The sequence below is a fragment of the Camelus dromedarius genome, chromosome 28 (genome assembly GCF_036321535.1).
Source record: "Camelus dromedarius isolate mCamDro1 chromosome 28, mCamDro1.pat, whole genome shotgun sequence".
NCBI classification, from domain to species: domain Eukaryota; kingdom Metazoa; phylum Chordata; class Mammalia; order Artiodactyla; family Camelidae; genus Camelus; species Camelus dromedarius.
Window position 1 is genome coordinate 21,524,623 of NC_087463.1, and position 19,515 is coordinate 21,544,137.

The following is a 19,515-nucleotide window of genomic DNA, read 5'->3' on the forward strand; positions in this document are numbered from 1 at the left end:
ATTTAAAAACACATAATCTACCATTTTGAGTAAGAAATAAACACTGTTTAATATAGTTCTGGGTAAAAATAAAATATCCAAAAATAATTTCAAAATTCCTTTAGGAGTCAACTGTCAAAGAGTTTCAAGATTTGAGTTCTACTTGGGACATAGTGGGTGTAGCGGTTTTACCAAGTATGCTAGGTCAAATAGCACTTCAACTTAGAAAGTTGTAAAACTGTGAAACTGGAACCCATTCTAAATATCACAAAAACTGCTGTAAAGTTTTCCAACGATGGAATTTTTTATTGTTTAAAACTGAGATTTTACAGATGCAAATGGATAAATGTTTAACATGTCAAACTGGTATTTTAGTTTGAAATGGGAATTTTTTTTAAATGATTTTTAATCACATTCCTAAAATAGATTTTATTGGGAAAAATATACCCAGAGAAGTGAAAACAGTGAAATGTGCACAAGTCATCATTTGAATAATACAGAATAACCAGACTAAGGTGGAATTATAAATATTTGAAACTCTTCTGTTAGGCCAGAGGCTCTGTGAAATTACAACTTATAAAAATAACATATAATAATAAAAATATGAGATAGGTTTTTGCTGAGCTGAAGAATGTATTTGTCTATTATGCATATATACACTCTCACACACTCACATGCGGACTCAAAATAAATAGAAAATAGAGAGGCACAGACACAGAAATACAACCAGACATACCTCTTGGGTTATGGTGAGAAGTCAAAAGGTTAAGATATATGAAATGCTTAGGAAAATGCTTGACAATTTCTTTCACTCTTTCTTTTTCTCTTTCTGTCTCCAAATTTCAATTTAAGATGGCAAACAGTTGTTTATCTATCACTTGATTTGCAGAAATTATTCTTATCTAAAGATATAAATTTTATAAAATATACTAGTTAATAAGCACTTAAAAACCAAATCATCCTCAAGTCAAATCTGATTGATGAAATTGCAGGACTTCATGATCTTAACACCATCTTATGTGTCCCAGATAAGCACTAGTGAACTTCAATATAGTGCTGTTTGAATAGAAAGCTTTTCTCATATGGTTGTACTTCACATTCAAAAATGGGAAAGAAAATTTCTAAATAACTAGTAGACAGTTTTCAGTTTTCCAAAAGCAAAGCAATATCTTTCTGTAAATTGTGAAAAATACTTTTATATAAATTAATCTATCAGAATATTAAAATGTAAAAATGAACAACAATGAGCATGCTCATTTTCACTTATCACTAGAGAGGAAAATCGTATGCAATAAATTAAGCATGTTAGAGCAACTTCACGTCTTCTGTAATTGTAGATAGTCATGTGCTCTTGAGAAGCATTTTAGGAAAGTGAATCATACACCGTCCTCATTTTCTAATTTTAAGTTGTTAAAGGCGTTGTTGAATGTCAATTTATATTTCCTGTTACTGTTACCTCTTGAAAGAGCCAAAATATACTCATGAAAACCCAAAAGATTTCTCCTTTGTGGTTTTTGATTTCCCAAATATCAACAGAGACTAAAAATGGACTTTTCTGAAAATTCAATTTTGTGTGTGTGGTAACTGGAGTCTTTTAGCTATTTCAGCATAATCTGTAAAGAACCTTCTCTGCTGTCAAAATAATATCAAAATTTTAGAAGAGTAATTAATAAACTGAAGCTGTCTATAAACTCTAGAGTTGTATTTGAATTTCAATTAGCTTAAGTATAATAGTCAAAACCCATGAAAGGTAATTTTGTTAATCTGTGGTGATCACTCTAATTACATATTTCATTTGTTTGGTTTGTGAGGGTTTTCTACTTGTTTGGATTGGTTACACAATGTTCTTCCTATAAATTAATAGCATGAGTAACTTTCTCTTGTGATGGCTCTCAAAAAGACTAGCCAATTTTGATTAATGCCAACATAGCTAATTTAAACAAGATAATATAATATTTTTTGCACTTATTTCCTGGAATGCTGCATATCTGTAGTGCCATGTACCTTTTACATTTTAACATTATCTGAAGAAACCATAAAATTTATTTTCTCTTAATCCTGTGATTGGCATTTGGATTGAGATTTACTGTTTCCTATCCCCTGTTTTTATATCATTTAACTTTTCCATTGGTATGAATTTAATTGTAACTTTTAACACTTATTTCTTAAATATTCACACTTTTGTGTTAAGTTAGACTAAACTGTGATGAGTGGCAATGATAACTGATAATTTGAGGGAGGGATTTTAAGAGTAGTGGATTGTCTTTCTGTATTGCTGCATAACAAATGGCACCAAAATTTAGTGACTTAAAACAGCATTTGTTGTCTTAGTTTCTGTAGGATAGGAATCAGGTGTGACTTGGTTGGGTCCTGTCTCTGAATCCCTCAAAGGTCTCAGTTAAAGTGTTAGCCAGGGCTTCGGTGGTCTTTAGGTTCAACTTGAGGTGGATCTGCTTCCAAGCTCTCTACAATTGCTGTGGGTAGGATTTAATTTCTCATACGCTGTTGATGAGGGGCTTGAGTTCTTGCCGCAGGAGCCTCTCCACAGGAAAGCTTAGGACATGGCTCTTGGCTTCATCAGAATGACCAAGAGAGGGAACAATAGAGAAAGTGTTAGCAAGATGGAAGTTGTGTCCTTTCATTACCTAATTTCAGAAATGACATCCCATCACTTTTGCAATATTATATTCATTAGAATCAGGTCTGGTTCATAGTGGGTGCTTTTTTGCTGTGTCCTCACTTGTGGAAGTGGTGAGTAAGCTCTTGGGGTCTTTTTTATAAAGGCACTAATCCCTTTCATGAGGGCTCCACTCTCATGACCTAAGTACCTTGCAAAGGCCTCTCTTCCTAAAACTATTACATGAGGCATTAGGATTTTAACATATGAATTTGGGGAGGATACAAACATTCAGACCACAGCGCTACCAAATATTTAGAGGATCAACACCAAGTTTACACATACTCTTCCTAAAAGTAAAAGAAGGAATACATCCCAACTTATTTTTATAAAGTCATATGAAAATGTACGGTCATATATACATAATCCTGTATGTTTATATATATGAACAAATACACTATATATATTAGAAATCAGTATAAAGGAGAAAATTAAATCACACAGAATCTAGATATAATCACTCTTAAAAGTTCAAAGTTTTTTTTTTTTACTGAAATTACAATTGCTTTAAAAATTAGGTAGGTAATGCCTCGCCTGAGCACAGCATCTGACTGCAGCATCGGGAGGGGGGAGACCCGCCTGCCCACTGGCCACAGTGCCAGAGAGATATGAGCAATATGAAGAAGCAGAGGAACCACTCCCAATTAAAAGATCAAGAGAAATCCCCTGAAAGCACAATCAAGGAAATAGACATTGATGGCCTTCTAGATCAAGATTTCAAAAAAGGACTGATCAAAGTACTGAAGGAACTAAAAGAAATAGTGTTTAGAGATATAAAATATGTCAAAAATGAAATAGAAGCTATAAAGAAGAACCAAGTAGAATTAGTAAACTCATTTGCTGAGATGAGAGCTGACCTAAAGGCTGTACAAAGCAGGCTAGATAACGCAGAGGAACGATTAAGTGACCTAGAAGACAGGACAACAGAAAGCACCCAATCAGAACAGCTGAGAGAAAAACAAATAAAAAACAATGAAAACAATATAAAGGACATATGGGATAATATAAAGCATGCCAATCTACACATAATCGGGGTTCCAGAAGGGGAAGAAAGAACAAAGGGGATTGAAAAGGTATTTGAAGAAATCATGACTGAAAACTTCCCAAACCTAAAGAAGGAATCAGATATCCAAGTACAGGAGGCTCAGAGGGTCCCAAACAGGAAGAACCCAAATAGACCCACACCAAGACATATCATAATCAAGATGGCCAGAGTCAAGGATAAAGAAATGATCCTTAAGGCAGCAAGAGAAAAACAAAGAGTGAGTTACAAGGGAACCCCCATAAGGCTCTCAGCTGATTTCTCTATACAAACACTAAGGGGCCAGAAGGGAGCAGCAAGATATATTCAAAGTCCTGAATGAAAAAAAGATGCAGCCTAGGATACTCTATCCAGCCAGGCTATCCTTCAGAATAGAAGGAGAGATAAAGAACTTCACAGACAAGCAAAAACTAAAAGTGTTTAGCAACACTAAACCCATGCTAAAAGAAATATTAACAGGTGAACTCTAAATAGAAAAGAAGCAAGATTCTACAAAAATGAGAAACTCATAACTGGAAAGGTGATAACTCCCTGAACTACAAACAGAATAAACACAAAATTGTAAAAGAAGACATCTAAATCATTAACAGTGGGAGAGGGAAGCAAGGAAAACCACTGCAGAAAACAGTATGGAGATTCCTCAAAAGACTAGGAATAGACTTACCATATGACCCAGGAATCCTGCTCCTGGACATATATCCAGAAGGAACCCTACTTCAAAATGACACCTGCACCCCAATGTTCACAGCAGCACTATTTACAAGCCAAGACATGGAAACAGCCTAAATGTCCATCAACAGATGACTGGGTAAAGAAGAGGTGGTATATTTATACGATGGAATACTATTCAGCCACAAAAACCAACAACATAACGCCATTTGCAGCAACATGGGTGTCCCTGGAAAATGTCATTCAAAGTGAAGTAAGCCAGAAAGAGAAAGAAAAATACCATATGAGATCACTCATATGTGGAATCTAAAAAAAAAAAAAAAAAAAAAAAAAAACTGAAACAGACTCATAGACATAGAATACAAACTTGTGGTTGCCAAGGGGGCAGGGGGTGGGAAGGGACAGACTGGGATTTTAAAATGTAGAATAGATAAACAAGATTACACTGTATAGCACAGGGAAATATATGCAAGATCTTGTGGTAGCTCACAGCAAAAAAAAAAAGTGACAATGAATATATATATGTTCATGTATAACTGAAAAACTGTGCTCTACACTGGAACTTGACACAGCATTGTAAAATGACTATTACTCAATAAAAAATTGTTTAAAAAAATAAATTAAACAAAACAAAACAAAATTAGGTAGGTAAAAATATATTTTTATGCAACTTTTGCTACCTTAATATTTTATCTATATTTTTCAACATTAAAATTAAATTATTATTTAATAACATTGATAGGCATTGTTCAAAAAACATGATTATTTTGGGGATAACACCAGAAAAACATTGGAAAAAACAATGAATTTGAGCATAAAAATGCACTAAGTTTCTGAATAATATTTCAATGTCCCTTGCTTCTAGGTACCTGTGTACTCTGAAATACTAGTCAACAGCACAATCATACAAAAAATTGCTATGGTTTAGGTGAGAAAGGGTAAGTCAAAGCCTAGGAGAATTCCTATTTTTAAATATTGTCTTTCTTATGTTGCATTTTCTCTTGATTTCCTAGTTTTTCTGGCTACAGAATGTAAAAACGAACAAAAATCTTCAACTGTCTTCCACCTTCAACTGTCTAATATATGGATTAATTCATGTTTATTACAAAGGTACATAACAAGGATGGACATTTTAATTGTACAGTACAGATATTTCACAGTAGTAGGGGAGAAGTTTCAGTTTACTCAATATTAAGAGTAGAAATCTCCTCTGCCTTTGGGGTGGTTGATTTCACTGGCTAACTTTTCAAATGTTTTGCGTTACAGAAACCTCAAATGTGTTTTGTTAAATTCTTTACCCTTAAGGTTTAGACTCATGAGTAATTCAAAGGAAATTCCAAACATATGTTTATAATTTAATATGTTAGGCTGTTTTCTTCTTTTCTTTTTTATATTTAATGCCCGAGAACTCTCTTGAGCTGCTTCTTTCAGGGAACTTTTGGCAAGATTACACTAAGTTACAAACCCAAAATTTCAGTTTGGATTTCAACATACATCAATAATGGGTAGAATCTGAATAATACCAAAAAGTCTTCTCATTTCAAATCTAAATGCCATAAACACAAAGTGACATTACTCAGATTACTCAGTGGCATTGAAGGACATTGAAAATAATTCTGGTTAATGTTAACTCAGAGTCAATTAATTGTCTTATTCTTAAATTGTACTTGATTTTGGAACATTGTTAGTATTCCTAGTAATTCTTCACATTTTTTTTACCTTACCACTTACCATTTAATGATAGTGAATGTTCAATGAACTATTTCTACCACATGTCTTCCTCTACTTCACCAAATCTGTCAAATAATTTTTAAAAGTCTAGACTTTAAAAATAGGCCCTGCTCTTTTCTGTCATAGCATAAACCATGCATAGTAAACATGTATGATTTGGATGTAAAAATATAATCTTAACATATGTTAGTGATGATTAATTTATAGTCTGCAACAAAATGAACATTTATTGAGAATTTGATAAGCTATGCAGATACTTTCTATTTTTTGAATCTGAAAAAAAAAACTTTACATGTGACATGAACCTTGGAAAGAATAGTGAAAAAGAAATTCACATCCAAAATACATTGAAAATAACTAATTTTTCTTAAGTCTTTGTTCCTGTGTAATTGTAGCAAAAACAGATTAAACAGAGAAGTGATTTGATGTGAAGGAATTATTTTCTCCAAGTGCTGTTGACATTCCTAAATATACACCAAGGTGCAGTTCAATCTGCTAAATAATACTATTAAAATCATATACAACCCAGTTAAATTATGTGTTTTCTGTATGTGTATAGGTATACATACATTGTGTGCACACACACATATACACAAGTATATACATACATACTCATGTATGTATCATATATATATTTTTTGAAGTGGCTTGAGAAGGCACCTGTAGGGTACTAAGACCTTAATTCTTTGATTTTCTCCTTTTGGACAAGCTATATAATGTTGTATCGATGGGGGAAAACTAGACTCCAAAAGAAAACCTTGTTCTGAGACTAAGAATGTGAGGATGGGGCATGGAGTGTTCCTGCCACCTTTCTACCTTTCTCTCTCTACCCAGTCTGCCTGGCTTTTAGATTTTTCTATTATAAGAAGCACAAGAAGGGTCCATACCTACCCACTCCCATGAGCATCATGTAAAATATACATTAAAAATTGTTTTTAAAATAGTTTCATTACACAGATTTTATTATAGACCTGGAGTTTGATGCTTGAACGTCTTCTGTTAGCATTTTACCCTCTTAGTTTCAACCTTCAGTGCCTTTACAATTTTAAATATTCAGAGCAGAAGAACATGTTGAAATCCAAGGAACCAAGGGAAGAGAATTCCACTTAGAGGTCCCAAAGCAGGAATGAGTCTGGCCACTTCAAAGAACAAGAAGAAAGTCAGCATGACTGGAGCTGTGGGGGAAGGAAGGGACGAGGCGTAGGAATCCAGGTCAGGGAGGGAGGCTGGTGCCAGACCATGTGAAACTGAAGCGAGTTTAATCTTTGACCCCGTATTAGTCTTTACACTAAAATTTAAATTCCAGATCATGCGTAAGAAATAAACCTTAACAAACAGTATCATATATGCCTTTATTTGAATATTTCTTTGCTTCAGTAAGAAGTAGGGTGAATGAGGCAAAGAATTTGAAATATTATGCATAGATACAACTCACAAACTTCTAATTATAGCATCTCTGCTTCCGATTTCAATTTTTTCTCTTTGCTTTTTGTTGTGGGATACATTTTAGCCAATTTGGATTGTTAATGTAAAGAACGTGCTGTTGGGAAAATCAAACAAAACTTTAGAATGCATATCCGTATTAAAAAATTTTATAATCGCATTTCAGAAGTCAATATGACAGTCATTTGGGTTGTATTCTCCAAACTCCATTGTTAAGCCTGTGAACACTTGCCAGTCAGCTGACACAGAGTAGCTGGGTGACTGCACAGGTTCCATCAAACGGGTGTAAGAAAACATGGCTGAGTCACACTGACATGAAAACGCGTCCTCTGGTTCAGGACAAAGTGTAGCCAGATCCATGGAGAACTTCTGACTTAGCCGCGCACGCTCTTTAAGAGCAAGTGTGAATGGGATAAATGGCTCAGGAATTCTGCTCCGGAAATACACAGAAAAACTGTGATAGTTTGTGGTTTTGTTCACCAGAACCCTAAAGTGGACATAAATATTGGAAAATGTTGATGAATTCAATATTAAAGAAAATCTATGATTTTAACAAATGAACAGCTTTTATGTAAAGAGCAAGCGGGGAACATGAAAAGCATAATAGCTCCTCTCACTTAGCGCTGCTTGGTTTGCTGTGCAACTGCAACAGGAATTACTTCACAGGGTAATTTGCCCTCATGTTCTGACTTAATGACAATTTTGAGTTGTTGGCTATGTGCTCTTCTGAATTTTATTTATTTCTTTTTAACTAGTACTTATGTATACAGTTACATTCTTCTCTATATTATTTAATCTCTATGAAATTATACAAAATGGTATATACCTAGCCATGTAAATTCCAGGTGCAGGATCACCTGTCCGAATCGGGGAAGTGACAACATCTTTGACATGACCAGTTTTTTGCTTTATTTTTTCCAATAAAATGTGTGCTCTGACTCTTAGGCACCTGGAAATAGGAGCAAGGTTATTCTTAAATGAAAATAAGATTCAACTGGGCTTTATAGTTTCACCACAGTTAATACTAATTTCAACTTTTGGCTTAAGGTCTCAAGGAATATTTTGGCATACTTACTTGGCACCATTAAGTTGTATTAGATTGCATGAGAAAATTGGAATAGTTTGTGGCCTTGTTCACTGAATCCTTGAAATAAACATAAATATTAAAAAATGCTAAGGAATTCAGCAAGTGCCAGGCTTCCATACAAACGGGTAGTAAGTAACATAGACTTAATCTGTATTATTAGAAGAAATATACTTAAGCTGTAAACTCCAATCTTGGATAAAAATCTTTATGTCTTAATATTTGTTCAGTGGTAAGACATTTCAGGGATATTTTAAACAGAAATTTCTTGAACTTGATTGCCACCCCAAGTACTACATAAGAGCAGTTAAATTGTGTTACATCCTCCAAGAAATTCTAAATTATCCGAACCTAAATTTGTGGTTGGCAGGCAAAGCACTATAAAAGCTTCAAGATGATCAGCCTGCCAGAAAACAGAAATTTAATTTTTCTAAGGCTCATTGCAAATGATACATTGGTACTTAATAAAATGGATTGTGGATTTTGGATCTTTCTTTATTCCTTTACTCATATTCCAAAGAAGTAAGACTGATCACTTTTACCTATGACCTAAAAGGTTAATATTTTAATGTAGTGAACCTTTTTTCTTTTTAGCTTCTTGAAGTATAGAAAACACGTTATTGTCTGGAAATGGTAGCGGTAACATCAAGATGCTATGAGGAGAGATTATTCTGAAATAGTTTATTTTATAAAAAATGAGGTTAATTTTTTAATGAGCATTAACTAAGAAACATTATTTTTTCTCAAATAATTTTTCCTGAAAACCTAGACTAAAGAAAAACATCACATTGATTTAAAACAGTGATACATGGCTTCCACAATTGTTGGCAATAATAATAAGTTAAAGAGATAAGGAATGAAGAGTCAGCTAAAAGAAAAAAGCAGGGCTTATCACGTGAATTCCATGCTAATTCTTTAAGATAAAGATAATTTCTATCTGATGGGATAAATGCAATTTATAATTCAATAATGACTCTTGGAAAACATAAATATGCATGTTTTAAAATGTTTGCGTTTGTGCTTATTTTAGTTTTGTTGTTTTTTCTAGTTTTGTTTTTTGAGGGGAAAGGAGGGGGTAGTTCGGTTTGTTTATTTAATTATTTTTTTAATGGCAGTACTGGAAATTGAACCCAGGCCCTCAAACTCTTTGCATCCTTCTGTTTCACCACTTCTCACATTACAGGGTGGCTGTTGCACTTGCCTTCTTCTGGAATCGTGTCTCTGTTTGGGCAGGAGGAAAGCAGAGAAAAAAGGGTTTTTTTATTCTGAAGTTTTCACATTTTGCTAGATGGGAAACTTCTCTAGTAGACTTGCCCTCACATGTCGTCAGCCAGAACCAGGTCCTATGCTGCTTTAAGACCAGTGAATGGTGAATTAAATGGAGGGAGGAAGGAAATGGTGAATTAAATGGAATCAAGGAAGATTTAGAACAATCACGATTTAGCCCCTGGGGTGGGAATAGGGGTTTATCCTCCCAGAGATCAACAGATTCTGCCTTCCACCTGAACAAGTTGTGCTTCAGCTAGCAGGGGGAATGGGACCATTGAGTAGTTAATGGACAATATGTGTTGCAATAAATATTTACCTGGGAAGAACTATATTTGTTAAAATGAATAATTCATGTCATATGCTATCCCCAGTTGCATCTTTATATATTTATTTGTATTTGTTTGGCAAAATTAAATATGAGCAATTTCTGATTCTTTGCATCTAGTTGCAAATGCATAAATTGCTCTACCTTGTTAGTTCCAGTGGGAAGGAAAATATGCAATATTGAAAAGATGCATTGTTTTCATCAGCTTTCTTTTTTAAATGTAGGGCTTGCTCTTATAATTGCAGAGGAAATTCAGATGTAACTATGTTCTCTGTCTTTTCTTAGGCCTGAGAAGATAAATATGAATTTAGATTCCATTCATCGGTTAATTGAGGAGACACAGATCTTCCAGATGCAGCCAACATCAGTTAAGCCAGTTTGTGACCTGGTAGCGCCTGCCTCATCCCCCAGGGACACCTGTAGCTCCTGTTTCCCACTCTATGGGCTGCAATCTCATCCCGCTCACAAATTCTGTGCTCGCTGGTGCAGCACCAGCGACTGGGATCTCTGTGAAGAACTCCGTCTGCGGGAACTGGAGGAGGTCAAGGCCAGAGCGGCTCAGATGGAGAAGACCATGCGGTGGTGGTCAGACTGCACTGCCAACTGGAGAGAAAAGTGGAGTAAAGTTCGAGCTGAAAGGAACAGCGCCAGAGAGGAAGGAAGACAACTCAGAATGAAATTAGAGTTGGCCATGAAGGAACTGAGTGCCCTGAAAAAGCAGCAAAGTCCATCACATCAAAAGGAGGAGTTGGAAGCAAGGGTTTCCCAGGATCCGAAGCTTGCTAGTTTCATAGACGTGGCGTATGCACAGAGAGACCCATTTCAAATTGGTCCCAAAATGTGTGAGTCCATCAGAGAGTGTTTGGGAAAGAGAGAATTTCCTACAAAGGAGAACACAAATAGTAAGGTCAGAAAAAAATCCAGAGGCACCCAGGGACTATGTGTGTATTTGAACGCCACACGTGATAACGGGGAGGGGAGGGAAACAGCCATCCAGCGCTGGCTGTGCTTGCCTGTCTGGGCTGCGGTAGCTAAGTACCACGGACGGGCTGGGCAGCCACAGACATGTATTTTCTCACAGTTCTGGAGGCTAGAAGTGTGAGATCCAGGTGTCAGCAGGGCCGTCTTCTCCCTGTGTTGTCACGTCGTCTTTTCTCTGTGAATGTCGCCATCCAAATCTCCTCTTCTTACAAGGATACCATCACTAGGCCCACCCTAATGATCTTATTTTAACTTAATTACTTTTTAAAGACCCTATGTCCAAATATTGTGACATTTCCAGGCACGGGATGGGGAGGGTGGAGGTTAGGACTTTAATGTGTAAGTTTCAGGGGAGACAGAATTCAGCCCATATTACTGATATCACTAATATTTTAGCCAAAATTAACCCTGTATTTTTTTTTTATGTTAGAAGAAAATGTTTAAAGAGATTTCTCTCTGTTTATCGTAGTAAGCTACTGTTAATAAATTATCCATACAGTAGTTTAAACATCTCCCAAGGGTTGGGACTCTGGCTTCACAATGAATTCCTGTAAAATGGGTACCATAGGCAAATGCATACCATAGGCAAATGCATCTAGGGAACACTTCACACCATCCACTCCTGGATTTTCTTGGTATACTTTGAATCTTGAAGTTTCAGAGAGTTTTGTACACGATAGAATTTTTAAAACTTTAATCTAGCAGTTTGTACGTTTATCTGTTGATGAAACATCCGCCATATATTTTTTTAAAATCTTGTAAATACTATTAACAACTCATGAAATATACTTTGCAAAATTTAGGAATTCATGTTATCTCTTTAAATTAGTTTATATTTTTACCCCTTTCTATTTAATTCCATCTGTAAAAACATAAAATCGGTATCTTGCTCTTATATAATTCCATCTAAAATGTTAAGCCTTTCCGTGATGTAAGGGATTTATGGTAGTTATAACATAGATTCCATTGTAAATGAAAAATTTTAAAAGGCTGCAGGGAGCTGTATTTTATTACAATAAAGTAGAACATAGAAAGGAAAAAAGAGCCTGAAGAATATAAGTTAAAGTTGGGTCATACAACACTATTCGAGAACGATAAATAAATGAAAATATGAATTTGATTCCAAATCATTACATTTAATTTTCTGCCAAAAATATGTTTTCTTCATGACTTTTCTACATTAGATTTTTAAATTCAACAAACTTGTTTTGTATTTTTTGTCTTTCAGGAAGAAGTTTCAGTTATTGACCCACTAAGATTAAATGAGATGAAACTCAATCTAGATTGTCCTGATTTATTCAAGAATGGTGGTTCTGAAAATTGTGCAATGAGACCTGGATTAAGACTGCAAGCAATAAATCTGCCTCTGGAGAATAGAGTGTCTGAAATTTCGGCTTTGCAGGTGCACCTGGATGAGTTCCAACAAATCTTATGGAAAGAAAGAGAGTAAGCACTAATCATTGTCTTCTGTAACTAAGTCTGACTTTCAGACTTGAAACTGTTAAGTCTAGTAAACTGGACCTTTGATAATGTATTTCACCTATAGTTAGTCATTAAGTACTAATATTTAAAAATGAGTTTGAAATTTATATTCACTTTTTTAATTTTAAAAAGTAACTTATAATACCTAGTGTTTAATCATTCTTTTATCATTACATTGTTCTCATCATCTTTGGTAGCTTCACCTTTATTATGTTTGAAATATTAATGTATGTGTTTCAATAGCCTGTGTATTATCTAACTTTTACAGCATTAGTAGATTTCAGTGAGTCAATAAAAATGAGTAGATATGTTAATATTCATAAAGGACAGCTCACAATTTTGCAATGTATTAATTGCAAAAAAAGATGCTTTATTCATAGACCATTTGTGTTATAGAGGAAGGTGAACTAGACTTGAGATTAAATCACCTGGATATTCATCTTAGTTCTAACATATTCTAGCTATGATAGTGGTTTGGCCAAAAGTGTACTATTGTCAACTGTGTGAAAATACGGATAGTGATGACTGTTTTCCAATTATCTATTGTTTTATAACAAAGTTTCCCAAACAATGCTTTTACTGAAGCAGTCACCATGTATTCCGCTCATGAATCTTGAGTGTGTGTTTGAGCGGGCAGTTCATCTCTGGCTACACGTGGCTTCATCTGGGATGGCTCAAGGCTGGGCATGACTTCAGGTGGGAGGCCGTTATCATCTGACTCCCATCTTACTCCCGTGTCTGGCAGTTCATCTTGTTTCTCATCTGGGGTCTCAGTCAGAACCTCTGCATGTAGCCTATTTGTGTGGCCACTTGGCTTCCTCACAGCATCATGGTTTGGCTAAAAGTGAACATCTTAAGAGCACAGAGAGAAATATATGGTATTTTAATGACCTTGCTTCAGAAGTCCCATAGCATCACTTGGCCTGCTTCACTGAATTCTCATGAGGATCAAACACAAACAATGTCTGGGAAAGTGGCCACTAATATGAATTACTTATTATGTTATTTTGTTGTTGTTGTTCCTTCATGATTCCCTAGAAAATTATCGGCATTGTGTAGAATATTTGATGTCCTTCAAAATATGATCCTCAAATCTGAAAATCATTATTTGTCCATTTCCTTATTTATAAGGCTTCTAAGGGGCAGAATAAAAAAACTGGGAGTGATGGATATCTATCACAAAGCATGAATATAATTATATATTATATAATGGCTTCAGCTTTCCAGTGGATTGAAATAGTGATGGTATGCACACAAGCCTTTCCCAATGTAAGCTCTTTATCTGCCAATTCTCTTCTGTTAGCCAGAAGTCTCTCACTAGTCCCCCTGAAATTTATTCATGCCACTAATTTCCTTTTTCAGATTCTTCGTCTCTGCTTCATCATGTGAACAGGCTGTGGTAACACAAGCGTCTGTGGTATACAATAAATATTTATTATTCTGCCATCAATGTAAATTTCCTAAAAGAGGCAATCACCATTAGTAGAAAAGAGAACAAAAACATATTCAATTTTATGCCTGTACCCATATTAACACTTAATTTTATCTGGAACTACAGGTCTCAGTCAAGTTCTAACCTCTGGGTTTCATTTCTTGAAGGATTTAACTTTTTAGGAGTTACAGACTTCTCTCCAGCCCACTCTTCACAACACTGACATAACGTAATCGGAGCAAGGTGAAAATGCTATTTCCTATGGGTAAACTCCCCAAGGAGCCAGTTTTAATGATACACACATGTATCTTTACATTCTGACTCATATACATGGACACAGACATGTGTATTTGACTTCCTTGGAATAAATGAACAATTCACATAGTAAGTAACTCCTCCAGTTCTCAGCAAGTTCAGTGCATAAACCATAGATGGGCTGAGAATAAGAGGGAAACGGGCCCTTTGTTTCCACTTCGCTTTCTCGCTCTTTAGGAAACAGTCCCACGGGTGTGACGTGTCCATGAATTAACATCAGCCTGCAACCCACAGGAGGCGGTTGGAAAGCCTCTTTTCTATCACAAGAGGATGTTTCCCAAGGATACAGTATGGGCTGCTTCTATAAATCTGTCTAATCTTTCCAATTCTTCCCCCTGGAATCTCCGCAAGTGGGTGGCTGGAGCTGAGAAGATGTGAATGTAATTTTCCCTCTGTTCCCAGCTAGTGGGAAACTTCTCTTGACTAGAGCACATGAATCAACCTTGAGAACTCAGAGAATCATTTCCACCAGCCCCCTCATCGAAAACACTAACGTTTATCTGTGGTTTATACTCTGAGTAGTGTTCAGTGTGGTGAATAATTACCCAGTATCTGGAAACTGCTCATGTGTGGAGAATGTGTGTACTCCTTATCTCTTAAAAAAAAAAAAAGAAGACTTCCCAGGTAGAAAATTTGATGTGGGGGTGTGAAAACTGATCCTCTTATAGAGCCAGGTGTACCTAAACATTTAGGAAGAGGAATTTTGGCCAGATCAGATCTGAAGGAGGACGGTGAGGTAAACTGATTTGATGTACTCTTTCAACATTTCGAATTAGTTCTAAAATTAAACTACAGATGATACTCACATCCCTTAGAAAATGTTTGCTTTGTGTCAGTTAATCTAAGCTTTAACCTCTCTTTCAATTTTATTTTCTTAATTTGTTTTCGGTATTAGAGCAGTAAGCTTCAATTACTTCGCTTCACTAAATGTTGTGTCTTTTTTTTTTCTCAATGAAGTGAAATTTTGAAATCTTGGACGGTACAGCAAATTGAAAATACTCATAGATTGCATAAGATAGAAATAATACATACCTCAGTTAACATAATGAACAAATTGCATGCAAGTCTGGTTAATTTTACTTGATTTAACGTGGTTAAAGGCTAGAAAGTTGGGTCTACTTTATTCACTGTTACTAATGGTGTAGATGGTAAATCTTTGCCATTTTAAAAACATCATTTGCAGTACTTATTTATTTTTCTAGCTTTATTGAAATCTAATTGACAGATAAAATTTGTGTATGTTTAAGGTGTACTACGTGATGTTTTGATACACACATACGTTGTGAAAGATGGGCAGCACAGTCAAGGGAATTAACACATACTTCATATAGGTATTTGTGTGTGTGTGTTGTAAAAACACTTACGATCTACCCTCTTAGCAAATCTCAAGTATACAGTACTGTGTTGCTAACTACAGTCACCATGCTGTTCGCTCATCACCCCTTGGCCAGTGTCTCCTCGCTTTCCCCACCTCCAGTCCATGGCATCCACCATTAAGCTTCCGCATGTAAGTGAGGTCACACAGTACTTGTCTTTCTGTGCTGGCTTCTCACTTAGCTTGATGTCCTCCAGCTCATCCACGTTGTCTCACATGGCAGGATTTCCTCCTTTTTTTTAATGACTGAAAGTTTTTTTTTTCCATTTTCTTCATTTAGTTTCAGAAGGACAAGTGGACTCTTTCCACATCTTGGCTATTGTGACTAAACCTTCAGTGAACATGGAGATGCTCATTGCCCTTGGCTGTCATACCTAGAAGTGGGCTGCTAGATCACATGATAGTTCTGGTTTTAACTTTTTGAGAAACTGCCATACCTTTTTCCAGAATGGTTGTACCAATTAATATTCCTACCTTTTCATCTCACCAACATGTTATCTCTTGTCTTTTTTGTAACAGCCATTCTGACAAGTATGAGGTCATTGTAGTTTTTATTTGCTATTTTTTGATGGCTAGTGGGGTTGAGCACCTATTCATATACTTGTTAGCCAAAATGTCTGTTCAAGTCCTTTGCCCATTCTTTAGTTGGGTTGTTTATTTTGCTATTGAGTTGTGTGAGTTCCTCATATATATTGGATATTAACTCCTTATTGGATATATGGTTTGCAAATAATTCCTCCATTCCATAAGTTGCTTCTTCGTTTTGTTAATTGTTTCTTTTTCTGTGCAAAACCTGTTTTTTTTTTTTTTTTTTTTTTGGTTGTTACGAGCTTAACAGTATTCTTTAAAGTCATCTCTTTTCTAATTAAATTAACTATGTATGGCTTTGGCAAATTTGCTGAAAGATGCTGAAAATGCTGAAGGATGCCGAAAATGAAAGACATTGAAAGACTTTACTGCTGAAAGATGTAGCTGTAAATAGTTGAGAGTGAAATCGCAAAATGACAAGTATGTTGCTAATTAAAAATATATTTGTAAAAAAATTATTAGTTATCATTTAATACTAACTAAGTTTTGGACTAACAGAAAAATGAATATCTAGATGTTACTATAAATTAGTTATTTTTGTCTGGCAAAAGCATTTGACATTAATAGACCTTTAAGAAAATAAAGATTAGATATTTTACAATGAAATTTCCCACAGTTCAAAATGATTAATATTTATTGCCAGATAATAATGTTTCAAGAATTTTTTAAAAGTTTATATCATCATTTTAAAATATTCTATTTTTTCTGAACTTCGTCTTAGTAATTTTGTTTTTTTAAAGAAACTGTGCAAAAAATATTCAATGTCCTTTAGAGTAAAATTTTGTTTGCCTTCTTGTAGTTCAAACAATATGGTGATAGTTTAAATTTCAGTTATAAACTTAACTGTATAATTAATGAATTTTGAAAATCTCTCTAAAATGTAGAATAAATTTATTAGACCAAAATTAAGGATTTAGGAGTGCCCTCCGCTGCATAAATTGAAGTGTGCAGCATATTTATGTCCTAATGACTCCTTGCATAAACAGTCATAAACCTTTTTTATAAAGCTGTATGAAAAAACATCCATGCATCATGTTGCTATTAAATACATTTTTATGAGTTGACCATTCTGTCACTGTCTAACTAAATTGTACCATTTTAAATAATAAAATGCATAATTTTCTTTTAGTAAACGAATCAATGTTATTTTATTAAGATGTGAGCTTAAAGAGATAAATAATGCTATAGTTTAAATATTACTAATTTTCCTTTCAATAAATACAATTGATTATCTCTTCACTTGAATATACTTTGCAAAATTCTATTATTATTTTGTGAACTGGCTTTGAATACTTAGTCTAAGTTTAGATGGAATCTAGACATAATTATACCTTTAGAGTGTATCTATATTTATATGTAACTAAAATTAAAAATTTAGTAGATGGTTTGAAATTTTTTTCTTGAACTTCTTATAAAACCCTTGAGGGAATAGTTACCCCAGTAATTCTGATGACATTTTTGAGGATCAGCATTTATCCTACAGTAATTATAAATCATTTTATGGTAATCTCAGCTTTTTTGCTAACATCATTTGGTTTATTAGCGTGTAATGTTAAAAACTTGACACTGATTTCTCAACATGCATCATTTTGAATTTGTAAATTTTAAAATGTAGACTTTTCTCATATTTTCCAGTATATTTTTATATTAGTGTATTTAGAAATATAATAATTCTAAAAATTAATTTTGAGAAGATTTATCAGTGTTTCCTTCATTACACAATGTAGTTGATTAATATCCTTTAATAAAATAATTTTATTAATTTAACATATTCCTTTTCCTTTTTAAGATTTTCAATCACTAACAAAAAAATTATCTTGTTCTGCTCATGTTATTCTAATAAATCAAAATCATAAATACGGTGACTCTTAAACATACTAATGAAGTCCCAAACAGTACAATTTTGTTATATTTTTCAACTGAATTTACAAGTTCAGGTCAATACTCAATTTCTTTTAAATATTCAAATATGCCTTATTATCCAAAACTTTAAAAATCAAATGCCAAATATAAACCGTATTTTAATGTACAATAGCTTTTACATATTCTTTCTATATTTAACACAAAATGTTAGTGTTTGGCTGTTCATTATTTCTGTACTTAATCCAATTTCTTCACTGTTTCTATATTTAATGTTTTAATTCTTGAAATCCCAAACACAGTCACTCAGGACAAAAGTCACACCGTGAGAAGCAGCTGGGATGTCATCAGCTGGCTGAGTTTGTTTCTCTGTCAGAATTTTTGGCCACGGTTGTTAGCCTGGAGCTTGGACTCCTACAAGAGTGTTCCTAGAACCTAGACTTCTATACTGAGCCTTTCCTTTGTTAGTTCTGATACATTTGCTGTGTTAGTAAGGGATTCCAAATTCTGGTCCTATAAACAGTGCTGGTAATTTTTGTAACCCAGGTCTTTTGACGTGAAGTTAAACTGTAACAACAAATTCTTTTTTATCCCCTTTCAATTTTATGGCTTGATTCATGCAAGTATAATTATGTAACACCTTAATGGGCTGCTTATCTGTCAATTGGATTAAACTAATATATTTGCAGCCTAATTCTACTTTAAATTACTTTCATACAATTGCTACCTAGAAGATTCATATTTCTTATAAATATGCAAATGGCATTCAATTTTGATTCTGGGTGTGTCTTCTAGCCTGGTGGGTATGTTCCTAAGATCTTTCTAGTGACGTAATCATTGAAATAGATCCATGTGTGTATCAGCTGATTATAAATACAGTAAGGCTGTGACTAACAACCACAGACTCTTAGAGACATGTAACAATCAGAATTTATTGAGCTGAAGCCTGTGAGCCTCTGAGGTTTGGATACTCTGAACGAGGTCCTGCAGGGGAAACTCAGTTATGATTCAGGGCTCTTTCCTTCCCCCGGGGAGCAATGGGCCAGCGTGGGTATGTACTTCTTATAGTAATGGCCTAAATATAAGCAAGTAAGTGCAGCTGCACAAATGCTTTTCAAGCCTTCGGCCACGTTGCACCCACTGGCATTTCACTGGTAACGTCAGGCACATTTTCTATTTCACCATGTGTTTCACCACTAACTAACATGTATCACTGTTTTACTAATTTCTTATATTTTATCACTGTGTTTTTCCAGCCCCTGT

At 34.6% G+C, this 19,515-nt stretch overlaps 1 protein-coding gene across 2 annotated transcripts in view; it reads left to right on the top strand.

The window, feature by feature from the left end:
- The window catches only part of CCDC102B (coiled-coil domain containing 102B), a 187,257-nt gene that overhangs the window by 20,791 nt on the left and 146,951 nt on the right, over nt 1-19,515 (top strand). For both annotated transcript variants that reach the window (XM_031441764.2, XM_064480425.1), the window contains exons 2-3: nt 10,505-11,126; nt 12,429-12,646. In XM_031441764.2, the coding sequence (XP_031297624.2) occupies nt 10,521-11,126; nt 12,429-12,646 (824 nt within the window). In that variant the 5' untranslated portion in view covers nt 10,505-10,520. The remainder of the gene's footprint in view (nt 1-10,504; nt 11,127-12,428; nt 12,647-19,515) is intronic.